Source organism: Sphaeramia orbicularis, chromosome 16, assembly GCF_902148855.1.
Source record: "Sphaeramia orbicularis chromosome 16, fSphaOr1.1, whole genome shotgun sequence".
Classification (NCBI taxonomy): Eukaryota; Metazoa; Chordata; class Actinopteri; order Kurtiformes; family Apogonidae; genus Sphaeramia; species Sphaeramia orbicularis.
The window spans coordinates 42,372,072-42,390,586 of record NC_043972.1 but is presented as its reverse complement, the minus strand read 5'-3'; the positions used below and the strand labels follow the sequence as shown (position 1 = coordinate 42,390,586).

The window sequence follows — 18,515 nt, the reverse complement described above, 5'->3', positions numbered from 1 at the left end:
TATTTCTGGGATCGGGCCAGATGTGCCTGTAATCGTGTGTCGTGCTTCGTGCAGTGTACATGGGATAAGGAGAAGCAATTAGCACCTCACGACCAGGAATCGTGCGTCCGCAAGGAAAACGGCGCTGTTTGAAATCCTGCTCGCTCCTCGTGAGGGTATCGCACTGTTAAAGCAGTGCCACGAGCCGATGTGCCTCAAATTCTCACTGTGCGTCCGCGAATACAGTAATATCCAGCTACTGTAAGCTAATTCTAAGCTAACAGTAGCTGGCTATTGGCCTAGTGCAGTTCAGCTTTTGCGCTTACCTCTAGTTCCTTTTGCTGTAGGATTGACAGCCCATACTTTCCACGTCTGGACAACCAATTCCTGCACCAAACACATCGTTGTCTTTTCTTCTTTTTTGATTCCTCGCAGATAATGGCACATATTGCCCAAGCAGCTCATTGGTTTTTGTTTATTTTGTGACTCACACCAATACACAATCGTCTATACACTTCCAGATTCCTTGGTATTTTAACGTTGTATTTCTGGATACAACACTCGGACGTGTGGTGCGTCCTCTGGTGTATGGTCCTACAGTGTGAGCAGTCAGGTCACATACGAGCGTGGGTCCGTACAGTGTGAGAACATGAATCATGAGCCTGACTTTACAATTGATTCACACAGTTTGAGATGGAGCTGCGTGCAACGATCGAAATAATCGCACAGCGTATGGCCGCCTTTAGTGTGTTATTGGAGGACATAACAAGACTGTATTACTTCTGTGAAATTTTTCAACATTTTTTTTTTTTATGTAGAAAATCAAGGTGAAAGAAGTTACCATATTTGGTTCCTTACCCATTGTAACGATGGTTCGCCGTTACATCTTTTGTTAATTATAGTTACTTCCGCCAAGGAGGTTGTGTTTTTGCCAGGTTTTGTTTGTTTGTTTATTTCTGTCCGTTAGTGTGCAACATAACTCAAAAAGTTATGGACAGATTTGGATGAAATTTTCAGGGTTTGTTGGAAATGGGATAAGGAAGAAATTATTAAATTTTGGTGGTGATCGGGGGTGGGGGGGGCCACGGGGGGGGGGCACTGATCAGCCTTGGCGGAGGTCTGCGCTCTCCGAGTGCTTCTAGTTTCTGTATGTGTATTGAATGACAGCGGCAGTAATGGTTAATTTATGTAACACAGGAATATACACGTTGTGTTTTACATTGAGATATTTATTGAATATGATTTGTATGGTGTAATACTGTGGCGGAGTTGGTCCGGCGAGTGGATGGCAGATTGCGCTTCTATCCTCTTCACCGCTCTTGCGCATATCACACAAAAACATCGCATATTAATTGTAGGGTGGGGTGTATGTAGTGGTTGTGATATTGCATATAGAGTTCAACGTATCAGTATTATTTTAGAATATTGTAGAAAATGTGCATCAGACGCCAACTTACCTGTATGTGTGCTTCCGTTTCCGACGTTGTGTCCAGCTAAAACAATCCCCAGGGGGCTTGGACACTATTTAAAGGTTCCAGGATGGTGAGTGCACATAGGAGGTTGAAGGAGGGGTGCTGGGTTTTGGGTAAAATGTAAATATATAGATATATCTTTTGTATAGTGTTTTGGGCATTTGGGTTTGTATTAATATTTGTAAATAGTGTATTTCATGAGTTTGTGGTGTTTTTTTAAAGGTAAAAACTAGGCCTGTAACGGTACACGTACCGAACCGTTTTGGTACGCACCTGTTCGGTTCGGTACACAGCTGTACCAAAACGGCACAGTATGTTGAGAAAAAGAAAAAGGAACGAAAGATGTCGTTCGATGCGAAACTTTAAATCTGCACAAGTTTCACACGGACATATGGAAGTAGCGCACAACGACCCGAAATATGAAATGGCAGCTGATATAAGGTAAAAAAACCCCAACAAATATGATGTCAACCTGGAAGGAAGAGACTGAAGACCCTCCACCATCATTACAGTCCAGTTTGGGATCACATCAGGTCCCAATGAAAGACAACAATGAGGAAAGAGACGATAAGTTGAATGCTGTTTGGCCCCTAAGAACTACGGTAGTTCTAAAACACACTAGCTCTGTCTGTCTGTCTCTCTCTCTCTCTTACACACACACGCTGTATAACATGTAAAGTTTCACTTTTGTTTCACGCCAGCATTAGTTACGTTAGTTATGGACCGCATCTCCCCTTGGCTCCGACAACCCCCCCCCCTCATGTTTCTGACGAATCGCACCCTGCACACACAGACACAAATACACAAAGTGGCCTAAACAGTTTGTTCACAATCCTAAAATAAATAATTTGGTTAATTTTGTTGTCAGTGTAGCTCTTCAGTTTGTTTAAAGAGAATATGAGTTTGTCCTCTTGTTAATGTTGCACTTCATGTGGAATTTTTTTTTATTTTTCTGCAGAATGTGAACTGACAGAACTGTGATTACATTTTTGTTGTTTTTTCAAAACTACCTTTCAGGGAAAAGTGCAATACTAATGTTTAAAATACATTAGTAATATTTATTTTATTTTCTGTTTGATTTATAGCAGCAGAATTATATTATTCCTGTTTTTTATATTTTATTGTCTCCAAAAAATTTTGGGAAAAATGTTCAAAAATTCATAAATGCATTAAAGACATTTTGAGGAGTTTTCTTCCTTCCAGTACCGAACCGAAAAAAAAAAAAAAAAAACGAACCATGGCTTTCATAACCGAAAATGTACCGAACCGAAAATTTTGTGTACCGTTACAGGCCGAGTAAAAACTGTGTAGTTAAGTGTGTATATTTTGTCTCCCCCTGTGGTAAGTGGTTTAGCCCAATCATGGGCACAGTGCACTTTTGTTTATATTTGGGTCAGTCAGTGTTGGTATGTTCCTGGTGAAAGTTGTGTTTGACTCTTGAGAGAAAATAAAAGAAACAAGTATTTTTGCTACGATACCTGGGTCCCAGCTCCTTCTTGAACGCACCTTGACTGCTCGAGCTATTACACCCATAAATGGCAAAAAAAAAAAATCAAAAAAATACAAGTCTATATATAAAAAAAAAAAAATACAAGAAAAACACATGTAAGGTGAAAAGAACATCACTTTTAGAACAGTGGACCAATATAAGTGCTGATCCAGACACCTGTCCACATCCACGTTATCCCTTTGAACATCGTTCCTTACATTAGTACCATTACTTCATGGTACCTAACAAAGCAGGTACACTCACTGTTCATGCAGAGGTGGACCTTACAGACCCTGTAGACCACATTGGACCTGAGATTGGTGACTCACCGTCCTCACTGGAACTGTTAGTGATGTAGCTCTCGAGACCGGTCTTAGTCTCGAGACCAATTTTTTTGTGGTCTCAGTCTTGTCATGGACTCAACTCATTTGGTCTTGGTCTTGTCTCGGTCTTGGTCATAGCAGTCTCGATGGGATTTGTACAAAAACCGCATCATCGCAGAATAGTATCATTTATTACGCGCCCTCTTCAAGTGCAATTTTAAAAACATGTTACATTGTATAAATTTTCTCAACGGACAATCCCAGCCCTCCACAGTCCACTAGTGATGTAATTCTCGCCAATTTTTTGTAGTCTCGGTCTTGTCACAAACTCAACTCATTTGGTCTCGGTCTTGTCTTGGTCTTGATACCCTCCAGTCTCTGCAGTGTCTTGGTCTCACTCTAGCTGCTCTTGACTACAACACCAGTAACTGTTGCTGTCACTGTCTTGTAATGTGTTTGGAAATTACCAAAAATAGTCAGATGTCCGATAAAGGGTTAAAACAGTGGTTCTTAACCTGGGTTCGATCGAACCCTAGGGGTTCGGTGAGTCAGTGTCAGGGGTTCGGCGGAGGTCAAGACACACACTGGACTCATTAGTCGGGTGTGTGTGTCGGGCTAGGTCCGTGTATGTAAACAAACGGCTTCGGAGACTCTTTCTCTGATTGACATCCAATATACGCGGCGTATTGTTGTTGCTTATAGCACTACAACACATCCGGAAGTGTTTATAATCTCTTCCACTCGTCTGACGATGAATTATTGGAGTATTTTCCACATCGTTGTTATGACTTTTGCTACTTCCTGTTATCCACGGAGGCAGCCATGTGTAGCGCTTGTTTACATTTTTCGGTCACCACACTGGTCAGTTACAATCATGTGACAACCGACGCACCGTCGCGGATGGAGAAATCGTATTACGCTAAAGCCGAGCTAGTGCCGTAATAAAACAATGATCACAAAAATACTTAAGGAGTATAACGAGAACTTTTTTTTTTGATACACTACATGCAATTATCTTTTTTTTATGTCAAAATTGCGTGGTTCGGAAAGTTCGGAGCGAAATGAAACGAAAACCGCAGAAGTCACACTGATTTGCAGTAAATATTCATTATTATTGTCGTCTGATGGAAATTAGGTGATGGGTGTGTGTTAAAATGTTAAAAATGATAAATAGCATAAATACAATAAGTTCATTATTGGAATACATAAGGTTAAAAATTAAAACCATTTCAGTGTGGTTGTATTAAAAAGGTCATGTCTTTGTGAAAAGGTATGGAATTTGTTGTGAGTTCATGCACTGTATTGGTTTTGTTCTTTGAACACAGTGATGTTAATGCACGGTTCATTTTGTGCACCAGTAAAACATATACCTGTGTCTTGAATTTGAAAAAAATCATATTTTATTTTTTAATAAAGAAGGGTTCGGTGAATGCGCATATGAAACTGGTGGGGTTCAGTACCTCCAACAAGGTTAAGAACCACTGGGTTAAAAGGATCTCGCAGTTCCCTTCATTATTTTAATATATATACATTGTAATGTTATCAGGGTTTTTACGCAGAATAAGAAAGAATAGGAATAAAGTCCAACAGTGTCCACGTCTGGAAATTTGTAGAAAAAACAAGAAAGGCAGTGCAAAGAAAAAGAAGAAACAAATCTTCACAGTAAATCTTCACAATTCATTCTTTTTTTCATTTGTTTACATGAACCTAAGACAATATAAGATTGCATGTGATTTTCTTTATCCCGTATATGTGCAATATCAGCAATAAGAAAAGAAATGCTTTTACAAAGGTGTCGAATAAAGCACCTGTGTTGGAATGAAACACATTTACAATGAATATGTTACAAGAAATGAACTATTTTGAACAAGAGAAACCACCGGAACAAACACGAAAACACCAACTTGATTCATTCAGTTCATTTGATTCAACAGATGCTCAGTCTAAAAGAAGTCGCTCTAACGTGTCATCGGACTTCTGTTTCAGTCTCACAATATTTATTTCCATCCACAGTTGCATTTATTTTTCACTTAGATCTTGTATTGATAAAGGACAGTTGGCCCACTTCTCCATGGGGTTCAGGTCTGGACTCTGGTGGCCAATCATCTATTGTTCCCTGAACCACTAAGCCCAGTAATAATGTTGAATCCACTGGTGTCCTACTCTGGTCATTCACTATTTTCTGGTTCATCTGACCTCATTTCTTGGACACATAACTTTGCTGAACCTAGACCTGACCAACTGAAGAAACCCCAGATTATAAGGCTTGTACTGTAGGCACTAGGCATGATGGGTAATCACTCCATCTGCCTCTCTTCTCACCCTGATGTGTCAATGACTCTGAACAGGGTCAGTCTGGACTCATCAGACCACGTGACCTTTTTTCCAATGAAACACAGTCCAATCTATATGCTCTATATCTTTTTTTTTTTTTTTTTTACCCAGTTACTTTCACTCAAACATGGTTTTATTGAGGTTATGCAGTTAATCCCTATAGATCCCCTGATATTGTGTTTATAGAAAGGATCTGAAAATATCATTCTAATGTTGATTTTTTTTTTTTTACCATTTGATTTTATTAAATGTTTAAATCAGTGTTCCCCAACCTTTTTTAGTGACCCCATTTTAACATGACTAATTTCTAGGGACCCTAGACATTCAAAACTGAGACTTTTTTTTTTGCTAAAATTCATTTGTTTTTGATCATGTAATAGTTTGCTGTACTACGTTGCAAATAAATGTTAATTTTAGACGACATTTAGTCTATATAATGTATATTATTATGGACGGAGGCAGAAAAGTCAGGTGTAGATTACTGCACAAAGTGAGAATTTTATTTTCCTTGGTCAGGATATGTACAGTCAGTCCAGCTTGGATTTACAAGGCTGACAATTAATACTGAACAAACAAGAACTCAAACTATGAATTACGAAAGAGCTGCAGCATCTGAAACTGACCACAATGAACGTTTGACAGATAAACAGTACCACAGTGCTTCAGTTTCAGCTTCACAGTTTGTCATGTCTTTTATGGATTGTGATGGTCTCTCTCAACTCACCATATATTTTTTATTAGCAAGTTTTTGTTTTTGGTTTTTTTTGGGGGGGGTTTTTTTTTGGTTTTTTTTGTCAATTACCAAAAATTTCAGGCGACCCCATTTGAATTTCAGGCAACCCCACTTGGGGTCCCGACCCCAAGGTTGAAAAACACTGGTTTAAATTATCTTTAGTGATGGTCATTCAGGATTTTTTTACTTGACCAAATTTGTTCCTTAAAAATGATGTTCACCATTATCCTCCTGCAATAATTATCCAAAGGGAGTATCTTACCTATTTTCTTGGTTAATTCTGATCTAATCTGCACTGAAATTTTTAAGAGTAAGACATATGGCAACTGAACACGTATACCTACGCAGCTGCAGTTACACCTAGCATCATCCAACTTTTTGTGTAGGAGTATGAGCAGCCACAATGGGTAAATGCATTTTAAGTTTTCTGACAGCTGCCTCGACAGCCCCTGGTTGGCTGTAGGGAAAATAAAGCCAGATGTAAACTTTGTGTTAAATCAGTTGACATCTCCTACAAGGTGGAGGCAGCATCTTTAAGCCAAACAGGAGGACAAAAGCAGTGTTGTGTCTTAAAATAATTTATTTACATGATAAACATGTAGCTGTGTGCGCTCAGGTGTCACTTTGCATTTTCAACATCACCAACATACGGTGGTCGACAAGGGCCAAACACATTGCAATGGCCCAATGTGTCTCATTTAGAGAAAACAGCTGCAAGTACAGGAACGATGCAAATTCACACACTCAAACACAAGTCTTAACAAGGTATAAAAAGAAGAATGTGGTGTAAATGAAAAAATGCGAACAAACATCTGCCTCTCAGACAGTAAAAAGTGATTTTAGATCCTTCAAATAACCATTATTTAATAAAACAGCGTTAAATAATAATAAATAAAATATAAACAATAAAGAAAACCAAAAATGAAACCTCCACCATATCTGCATTTGAATAAATACATAAAAATATAGATACAGTACTTTTTAATATCAATACAGTATCATGAAATGATATATCACGATATATTGCAGAACCTATATTTTTTTTTACACCCCTAGTCTTTGGATGTTGGATTTGTATGTTTGACACCCTGTTCTAGGCCATAGCTGCCTCCATAGACTTTGGAATTGAAAAATGAATGGCCGACCTGTCTTATCTGAGATATCCATAGTAAATATGGTGAAAGTTTCAAAACTCACTACATGTGAAATCTCGAAGCGCTTTGTACTCCAGCTCCCCTCTGATCCACACTAGCTTTAAGTCTGCCGGGAATACAAACACAAAGAAAAAAAGACTTTCAAAGAGTCAGACAGTCACAAGACCAGGGACTTTGTACTAAATCAGAGCACTTTCATCGTCCTTGAATCACTTAGACATTGAAAGTATGCTGACTCGAGCCATTTCACTCCGTAGCATGTTATCTTAGTTTATATATTTAGAATAAGGGTGAATCTGGGGCAGCAGGTACACCTTATCTATTGGATGCTGCTCATGCAACTCATAATATAAAGCAGGGGTGTCAAACTCATTTTAGTTCAGGGGCCACATTCAGCCAAATTTGATCTGTAGTGGGCTGGACCAGTGAAATAATAACATAATAATTTATAAATAATGTCAACTCCAAACTTTCTTCTATGTTTTAGAGCACAAAAAGTAAAATTATGCAATGAAAAGGTTTCCATCTACTAATTATCCTTTAAAACAATGTGAATGACATAAACAAACTGAAATTTCTTAAGAAAACTAAGTGCAATTTTAACAATATTATACAGTCTACTCTCGTTAAACCGCCCGCCGTTATACCGCCCTTTCCGCCTATCGCCATCTGCCAGCCCAGTTCCATGCACAAACAACACTTATACCATTGATTTCCCGACCGTTATACCGCCAGCGTGATTGCCATCGAGTACACATAAATTTTAACAATGCACTGAAACAAACGCGCCAGACGCTGATCGCGACAAGCAACGAGTAGGTCTACGGAACGGCCACCGTTCATTTATCGCAGAACACTCAGTAGGTCAGGATGTCGGGAAGAGGACGTGGGATTAAGCCAAAGCCTCAAGATGATGGGGTGTCATTTCCCGACACGGTATAATAATGCTTAAAATGTTTCCCCACTTTAAATGATCCCTTACAACATAACAGAATCAAGATTTATTTAGAAACGCAATTAGAACGGGTTAACGGAGGCAGCATAGACATCATATAGTAAAGACATGCACATTATGGACGCAACCCGTTGTAACGCCATTTTCGCTATACCGCCAATTTGGCCGTGAACGGAAGTTGGCGGTATAACGAGAGTAGACTGTATCTGTTTATCATTTACACATGTACATTACAACGTACAGATCACAGTGGATCTACAAATACACAAAACATTTAATAACAGGTGGGAATATTGTTAAAATTAGACTTCAGACATTTCAAAATGTTCATATTTGTTGAGGTTATTCGTGTTTTTGTGACATGTTTGTTTTAGTGTAAATACAGTAAAATGGCATGAAAATGTTTATATTTACAAAGGGAAAAAATTGGAGTTGTGAGTATTTATAGGTTATTCTGATAGTATTGTACTGATCCAACCCACTGGAGATTAAATTGGTCTGTTTGTGGAACCTGAACTAAAATGATTAATATCTTCAGTGTAATTTTTGCATTTCACAAATTCATTCCAGGGGCCAGACTGGACCCTTTGGTTGGCCGGATTTGGCCCCCGGGCTACATGGTAGACACTAGGCCTGTAACGGTACACGTACCGAACCGAACCGTTTCGGTACCCACCTGTTCATTTCGGTACACAGCTGTACTGAAACGGCACAGAATGATGAGAAAAAGAAAAAGGAATGCAAGACGTTGTTCAACGCAGAACTTTAAATCCACACAAGTTTCACACAGACTTAATAAAGGAGCACACATTGACCCAAAATATGAAATAGCAGTTGATATAAGGTTAAAAAAAAACAACAAATATGATGTGAACCTGGAAGGAAGAGACTGAAGACCCTCCACCATCATTACAGTCCAGTTTGGATCAGTTCAGGTTCAGGTGAAAGACAACAACAAGGAAAGAGACGTTAATAAGACAGACGTTGTTTGGCCCCTAGGAACTACGGTAGTTCTAAAACACTTACACTAGCTCTGTCTGTCTGTCTATCACACACGCTGTATAATAGAGGAATAAATAGAAAGTTGAAAGTATGTAAAGTTTCACGACAGCGTTCGTTATGTTAGTTATGGACCGCATCCCCAGGTATATAACTGCACGCCCCCCCTGCCCCCCAGCTCCGACAAAAAAAAAAAAAAAAAAAACCCCCGTGCATACAGGCACACACAAATACACACAGTGTCCTAAACAGTTTGTTCTCAAATTATGACCCTGGGTCATAATTTGTCTATTTGTGTTCTATGTATATATGTTTCTGTTTTGTGTGTGTGTTCTCCCCCTCCTGTAGGTGTGCTGTGCCCCTTTTGTGTCTGTTTGTTGCAGGAACCGGATTGGTGGAAGGTGATTGCCTGGCCCCTTTAAAAATGGCCCTGGAGCTTCCGTCCCCGCTCTCCCTTGCCTCCTGCCAGCTCTCAACCCTGCGTTCTGTGTGTGACCGTCAGTCTTTGTGTGCTTGTGTAAAATTCGATTGCTTGTAGTTGTAAATAGTTTTTGTAAGTTGAACCTTTTTCTGGTAGGGGAGGTCGGCTCTTCTGTTTTTCCCATTTTCTCCTGTTTTTGGTTAGGAAGTTCAGGTTAGTTTTCTGTATTTTATTTCTTGCATTTATTTTGATTAGGTAAGTTAGTCTAAACTTTACAGAAGATATTTTGTTTGTTGTTTTAGCCGCTCCCTCCCCTAACCCTTCCTTAGTTGTTTAGAAAAAAATAATTGTAATAAACATTGTAAACTTTAGTTTTCGACTGACGTGTGTGCTTGGGAGCTGGGAGGGGACAAAGTTGAGCACATTATGTTCGCCCTGGTAAACCCCTAGGCCGGGGCGTAACACTCTGTCCTAAAATAAATAATTTGGTTCATTGTGTTGTCAGTGTTTCTCTTCAGTTTGTTTCAACAGAATACCAGTTTACCCTCTTGTTAGTGTTGCACTTCATGTGGAATTTTTATGTTATTTTTATGCAGAATGTGAACTGACAGAACTGTGATTAGATTTTTCTTGTTTGTTCGAAACTACCTTTCAGGGAAAAGTGTAATACTAATGTTTAAAATACATTTAGTAATATTAATAATGTATTTTATTTTCTATTTGATTTGTAGCAGCAGAATTATATTATTCCTGTTTTTTCTATATTCTATTGTCTCCAAAAATTGGGGGAAAAATGTTTAAAAATTCATAAATTGCATTAATAGACATTTTGAGGGGTTTTCTTTCTTCCCGTACCGAACCGAAAAAAAAAAAAACGAACCGTAGCTTTGAAAACCGAAAACATACCGAACCGAAAATTTTGTGTACCGTTACAGGCCTAGTAGACACCTGTGATATAAAGCATGAAACTTACCGATGCAAAGATTTTGACCAAAAACGAGTCTTGGCCAGTGCTGTTTGTGCTTTCACTGAGGCTGACCCTGTTCCTGACTTTGTCCCTTCCTCTTCTTTTTCTGCTCCAGGTGAAGTGAAAGTTCCCTTCCCTCCTACGAACGTCCACGCCTGTGAAGTGAGTGACACCTACGTAGTCCTGAGTTGGACTGAACCCGAACCCAGAGGCAGAGAACCGCTCACCTTCTATGTCGAGAGGGTCAGTATTTACTCCCACACACCAAAAAAACAGCCTTATTTTAAGAAGCATCGTGGTTTTAGTACACTGCCAAAAAAAAAGATCACATCATATCTGGACATTTTTTAACACAGTGTAAAATTTGATATTGATTTTCCACTTCTCTGGCAGACTCTAGTTTTAGTTCGACCCGTGCAATTTAAAAATCAGTTTGTGGCTTGTATTGAGGTGTGGATCCCCTAACTTATTATATGTAGACTCCTTTTTTAGTGATAGTTAATGAGATTTGGGAGAGTTTCAACACCTTAAGTAACAGATGTCAAACATTTAGCCCATGAAATACAAAAATTACACTCAAGATATTAACAATCAAGGACGTCAAAATCATTTTAGTTTAGGTTCCACATACAGAACAATATGATCTCAAGTGGGTCAGACCAGTAAAATACTATCATAACAACCCATAAATAATGACAACTCCAAATGTTTGTCTTTGATTTAGTGTAAAAAAGAAAAAAAAATACAGGAAAATGTTTGCTTTTTTTTTTTTTATCTATTTGCACATCATAAAACAGCAAGAGAAAAGCATTCAAACAAGTAACATCATTGTGCAGGAAAGGATAGAAGCCAAAAAAGGCTTATGTGAATACCTCCCCGGAAATAAACAATACACAGGAAAAAAAAAGAAGAATTAAAAATACGATATAACTGAAATAACAAACTAAAGTAAAAACAATAAAAATATAAGTCAAATTACAAATCATCAAATATAAATCAAATGATATACAGCCTTACCACATTTCATGAATTACAGTCCTTTTCAGATGCTTTTTAACCCTTTCATGCACGAATTATGAGAACCTTAATCAATTTTTTTTTTTCCTGAGTGTTTTTATTCCTCTTTAGGCATGAAAAAAACAATGCGATTGAAAATTTTCTTATGAAAAATAAATAAATAAATAAATAGTTTAAAAAATATACATTTAAAAAAACCAGTAATAATAATAAAAAAAATTCTTAGGAACCTATTTTTCATGAAGTTGCAAAAATGTCCACTCAGCTGAACACCATGCATTTAATTTTTGAAGCGAAGAAACATGCATTTACTGATTAATTGTGTGAAAACTATAACTATTACACTCAGGGGAGATCTACACTATGTTACCAATTCATGTCAGAAACGATATGTAATGTCTTAAAACTTTAATAAAGTTATGTGTAAAAAAACAAAACAAAACAACAAAATCCGTGAATATACAAGAGAGCAGCTGTAGAATAAGTGTCCACTGTAGTGACCAGTATACATGAAAGGGTTAAATTATAATTAAGAAGATGTTGATTGAAGTTCAGGTCGTAAATTATTCCAAAGATGTGGTCCATGATATTTTAGAGAACACTGACTGAGTATTTATGAACTATCCTTTCACAAAAAATATGAGCAACAGGAAATGTTTTAAGAAAAGTAAGTAGCACAATTTTAGCAATATACTGTCTGTTACTAAATGTTTTGTGCATTTGTAGATCCACTATGTTCTGCAATTTGTGTTAATAATAAGCTGAGTTGTAATATTGTAGAAATTTGTTTTAGTTCCAAATTCCAAACCCCAAAATTTTTACAATATTATGCCTGTTACCAAATGTTTAACATAGTGTGTAATGCACATCATAAGATGAGGAATAATATTGTTAAAATTGCACTTATTTAGTTTGTAAATTTAAGTATTTTAATTGAATGTTTCTTTGGGGTTTTTTTTTGCACTAAAACAACAAGAAAAAAATGATGTTGTCATTTCATTATTATTTTCCTTGTCCAGCTCACTTAAGATCAAATTGGGCTGAACCTACCCACTGAAAGAAAATGAATTTCGACATCTATGTTATAGATACTCAATGTCTTAATGTATAAAAAAGGAATGACGGATTTAGAAAAACTGGAAAGGGGGTGGGAGGTGGAGGAGAATGGCCCCAGTGGGGGTTCAAGGGGGTGAAGTGAAGCAGAATTAACATTAAATCATAATCAGAAAACTTCAAATGTCATACAACTGTATTTTTTAATAATCATACACTAATAAAATGAATACAGATTAATTTCACTAATGTGACCACTACTGGAACCAAAGCAAAGAGTTGACTTTAATAAGGTTGGACTCAGTTATGACATTGAATTCCACTGCATTCCAAATAATTTAAAATTAGAAACAGCATGACACAGTACAGGTATAGGCCTGTGTTTGACAAGTGTGTGTGATTCCCTCAGTCACTGTCTGTGTTCAAACATATTTAATATTCAGTTCATACAGTTCTATAGTTCAGACTGTGTAATAATACATTCATACCTTCTGTGGCTGACTGTCTGTTTTTCATGCAGACCCAAATGCTGCTTCAATAGACAGTTGTCTCTTTATGATTATACTTTAGTCTAGTTTAGATTTAACTCCATTTAACATATAGACTCTCATCATAAATGGCACATGCACAGTAGACCCCCATTTGTGGATGGATAGCACAAAAAGTAAAATTATGCAATGAAAAGGTTTCCATCTACCAACTATCCTTTAAAACAATGTGAATAACATCAACAAACTGAAATTTCTTAAGAAAACTAAGTGCAATTTTAACAATGTTATGTCTCAGTTTATCATTTACACATGTACATTACAACGTACAGATCCCAGTGGATCTACAAATACACAAAACATTTAATAACAGGCGGAATATTGTTAAAATTAAACTTATTGTTAAAATTAGAATATTGTTAAAATAAGATCTCCGATGTGGAAGACCAGAGTTTGAATCCCGGCAAAAGCAGTTCGATTACTTTTCAACATTTTATATATTTTATAACATAACTTTTGCCTGCGTGAAATGAAACTGAAACTTAATATACTTTCAACATCTGACTCCCGACTTCTATGCCTCTATTATACAGTGGATCTTACACGAAATTGTCACAACTTCGAACCTGTATCCTCTGGACCCCCTCCACTGCTCTATGGGCCCCCCACAAATGCTGGGCCCCATGATTTTGTTATGTTTACCCCCCCTTTTACGGCGCTCCAGCCTACCCATAACTTATTTGATGCGTGCCAGTGTATTCGCTTAATTTGTCTTACGTCGGCATACGCTGCCTAAATCGTCAAGGTGTGACAGGGCCTTTACCCTGGGGTGCCTCAAAGGGGGGGGGGGGGGTAAAACATGACAAATTCATAGGGTCCAGCATTTGTGGGGTGCCTATAGAGCAGTGGAGGGGGTCCAGTGGATACAAGTTTGAAGATGTGAAAATTTTGTTGAAAGCATTGTTACGCCCCGGCCTAGGGGTTCACCTAATAATATACACATAATATGCTCTACTTTGGTCCCCTCCCAGCTCCCAAGCACACATGTCAGTCAAAAAAAACTAAAGTTCACAGTATTTATTTTTAAATCAACTAAAGAAGGGTTAGGGGAGAATGCAGCTAAAACAACAAACAAAATATCTTCTTTGGGAGTTGAAACTAAATTACCTACTTCAAAATAAATGGAAGAAATAAAATACAGAAAACTAACCTAAACTCCCTAACCAAAAACAGGAGAAAATGGGAAAAACAAAAGAGCCGACCTCCCCTACCAGAAAAGGATCAATTTACAAAAACTCTATTTTCAACTATATACAAACTTGACTAAACACGAACACACAAAGACTGACAATCACACACAAGAACACACGGTTGGAAGCTGGCAGGAGGCAAGAGAGAGACATGGTTAAATGTTTATATATGAAGTCATCCGTAAAGATAAATGTCAATGGTGTTTTAACAAAATCTTTCCAGGTGGAGAGAGGGGTGAAGCAAGGATGTCCTCTCAGCTCTGCTCTTTATGTTTTAGCAATCAGCCCATTAATAAAATCAATTAATTCAGACATAAAAATAACAGGCATACCTCTCGGCCAATCATGTTTAGTCAAATCAATAGCTTATGCAGATGACATCACTGTTGTAATTAAAAACCAGGTGGAGATGGATATTCTAACTAATCATCTTAATATGTATGAAATGGCTTCAGGAGCTGTCCTAAACCATAGCAAAACAGAGGGAGTTTGGATCGGAGATGCAATAGATAAACCCAACCTAAATATTCAAACTAAAGATGAAATTAAAATCCTCGGAATCTCATTTGGAAATAACAACTGTGGGGAAAGAAATTGGGAACAAAAATTCACCTCGACTAAGGAAGAAGTTAACAGATGGCAGAACAAGAATACAAATTATAAAAGTAGAATTAACATTGTGAAAACTCATATCCTCTCCAAACTCCTCTTTTTAGCTAACATTTTTCCTCCAACTGACAAAATGATAACGCGGTTGAACAAACAGTGTGTAAATCTGATCTGGGGAACCACCAGAGAGGTCACTAAAAGAATACTATTGTTTAAAAATAAAGAACTCGGTGGACTCGGTGCACTAGATCTCGGTCTCAAATTAAATATTGCCTTTATTAAGAATGTCTCAATGAGTATGTCACGGAAGTCAATATGGATCGATGACCTGTCCACCTGGGAGAAAAAAAAAGGCAGGGCAAGGAAAGGACCTTATTACAAAATCATATATGGTGACATAAAAGAAAAGTATAAACATTTAAATATTGACTGGGTTAAGGGGACTTCTAGAGGGATCTATAAATGTATAAGCGATTTCAGCTATGGTGGATTGGTGGATTACAAACATGTAAAGGAAAACGAGAAGAAGACTGTCATTAAAAATATAAAGGACAAATCTATTTCTGAGAATTACAGAGATATCCGCTGGCTTATTTCTGTAAGTAGACTTCCAGCTAGAGCTCTGGTATCCTGGAGCTGTTATGTCACAACAAAAAAATGTCCGATGATAAACTGTGGAAACGACGAAACTCAAGAACACGTACTTATTGACTGCTATAGAGCGCAAGCTGTTTGGACTTTTTTTTAAAAACATTGGTCTGAGCTGCCCTATAAACTATCGCTCAGTCATGTACGGACTTCTAGAGGAATCAACATCAACAAACAAACATAGACTCTTCCAGTTAATCATCTACATTGTAACAGTCAAGCTCTGGAAAACGAGATGCTTAACAGTCATTAATCAGAATCTCATAGATAGTAAAACAGTAATTAAACAAACATTGACTGAACTACGTAGAAGAAGAACCCTGGACAAACAGCACTCCTTTCCATGGAACATAATAGACTTGTAAGTCAGTCTTCACATTGAAAGAAAAAAAAAAAGACGGAAAAAAAAAGAGAAAAAAGAGAAAGGGAGAAGGAAAGAAAAAAAAAAAAAAAAAAAACATGTATGTATGTTTTAAGAATGTGTGCCTTGTTAACATGTATATGTATGTATGGTTTGTTTTCTTTTTTTTTTTTTTTTTTTTTCTTTTTTCCTTGTTTTTTTTTTTTTTTTTTTTTTTTTTTAAAGGTGTTAATGTGAAAAAAAAGGCCTTTTTTTTTTTTTTTTTTTTTTTTAATATATATAGATAAAGAGCAGTTTTATAAGTGAATGTATTTATGGGTGGCTAATTAACTGTGTTAAGTATAGGGACATATGTCTGTGCCTGTATTCCTTTGAAAATTTCAATAAAGAATTAAAAAAAAAAAAAAAGCAAGAGAGAGAGCAAACGGCTGGATCCAGGACCATTGAAAGGGGCAGGGCAATCACGCTCCACCAATCAGCTTCCTGTAAAGCAAACAGACACAAAAGGGCACAGCACACCTACAGGACGGGGGAGAACGCACACACTAAACAGAAACATATATACATATACAGGGTGAGGAAGCAAAATTTACAATGAACATTTAGTTGTTTTTTTCTCAGCAGGCACTACGTCAATTGTTTTGAAACCAAACATATATTGATGTCATAATCATACCTAACACTATTATCCATACCTTTTCAGAAACTTTTGCCCATATGAGTAATCAGGAAAGCAAACGTCAAAGAGTGTGTGATTTGCTGAATGCACTCATCACACCAAAGGAGATTTCAAAAATAGTTGGAGTGTCAATAAAGACTGTTTAAAATGTAAAGAAGAGAATGACTATGAGCAAAACTATTACGAGAAAGTCTGGAAGATACTATTAAAGAAGAATGGGAGAAGTTGTCACCCGAATATTTGAGGAACACTTGCGCAAGTTTCAGGAAACGTGTGAAGGCAGTTACTGAGAAAGAAGGAGGACACATAGAATAAAAACATTTTCTATTATGTAAATTTTCTTGTGGCAAATAAATTCTCATGACTTTCAATAAACTAATTGGTCATACAGTGTCTTTCAATCCCTGCCTCAAAATATTGTAAATTTTGCTTCCCCACCCTGTATACGCGTAAATAAACAAATTATGACCCAGGATCATAGCAGCATGTCAAGTTTCAGACAAGATACTGAATTTTGGGAAGGGTCCGCAACGTTTACCTTTAATGGGACCCACAATTGCTAGCGGCCCCCCTGCTTTTACCTGATGGAACCGCTAATATTATACATGATCTTTTGAAATAGTTAGCAATGAAAATTCTCTCCAGGTACCCTTCAAACCCTTCATGTGAACCACTGTTTTAATAGTAATCACCCACACACATCCTCTGAACACACAGATCATTTTTCCTGTATCATCCATTCTCTGGTCTCTCGGTGGGTTTAGGAAATCCAAAGTTTGAATGTGAGCCAAATTAACAGCGTACTGCTCTTGAGCACAGCATTAATTAAAGCAGAAAATACACACTGCTGTGGTGCCGGGTTAACAGTGACTCATTAAATACAAGTAGAACTTGAAGCTGTTCATTCATTCCCGCCGTTCTAGTCTGAGGTCTCATTTTGCTGGAAAATGTCTTGAATAATTTAAGATTAGTTACAACTTTATTGCAGTTTAGGAGCTTAAAACTGACAAATATCAGAAAAAGGAAAATATCTCCTCTAATATCCTCTAACAGCATTTCACATTCCGGAGGATGACCTGTTGTTTGACTCAATAAAAGGCGCCGACTCTCCAGGAGCAAACACACACCAAAAACTGTAATCAGAAAAACTGCCACAGGAATTTTTGGATTTTTATTGGACTTTTATAAGTTACCAGGGTAATAAAACTGTCAAATCTGTCAAAGGCATATGAGAATGCTTACGTCTGCTGCCTCACTTCCGCTTATATAATGAAGGGAACGTTCAAATAATCATTGTGCCCTTGAGGAAGTTCTTAATAATCACCGATCTCTTTGACATGCATCGCTGTATTGTTAGTTTTCCACCTCAAAAGGAGGATGAGGTAAGGATAGTCTATAAATATAAGAAGACTACACTTACATGTTGTATCAATGCGACTAATTATTAAGGATGAAGACAAGATGTCAAGGTGACTCACACAGTTTGACAACATGTCCATCTGTCTCTTTCTGCACAGATTTGAGCACTTCTCTGTATTTTCACATCACTTTTTTATGGTACCTTTCTGCCTTTCGGGGAAAAGC

The 18,515-nt window shown here is 37.3% G+C and overlaps 1 protein-coding gene across 2 annotated transcripts in view; it reads left to right on the top strand.

The window, feature by feature from the left end:
* The window catches only part of myom3 (myomesin 3), a 249,462-nt gene that overhangs the window by 133,255 nt on the left and 97,692 nt on the right, over window positions 1–18,515 (top strand). For both annotated transcript variants that reach the window (XM_030159207.1, XM_030159208.1), the window contains exon 14: window positions 10,942–11,069. In XM_030159207.1, coding sequence (XP_030015067.1) covers window positions 10,942–11,069 — 128 coding nt within the window. The remainder of the gene's footprint in view (window positions 1–10,941; window positions 11,070–18,515) is intronic.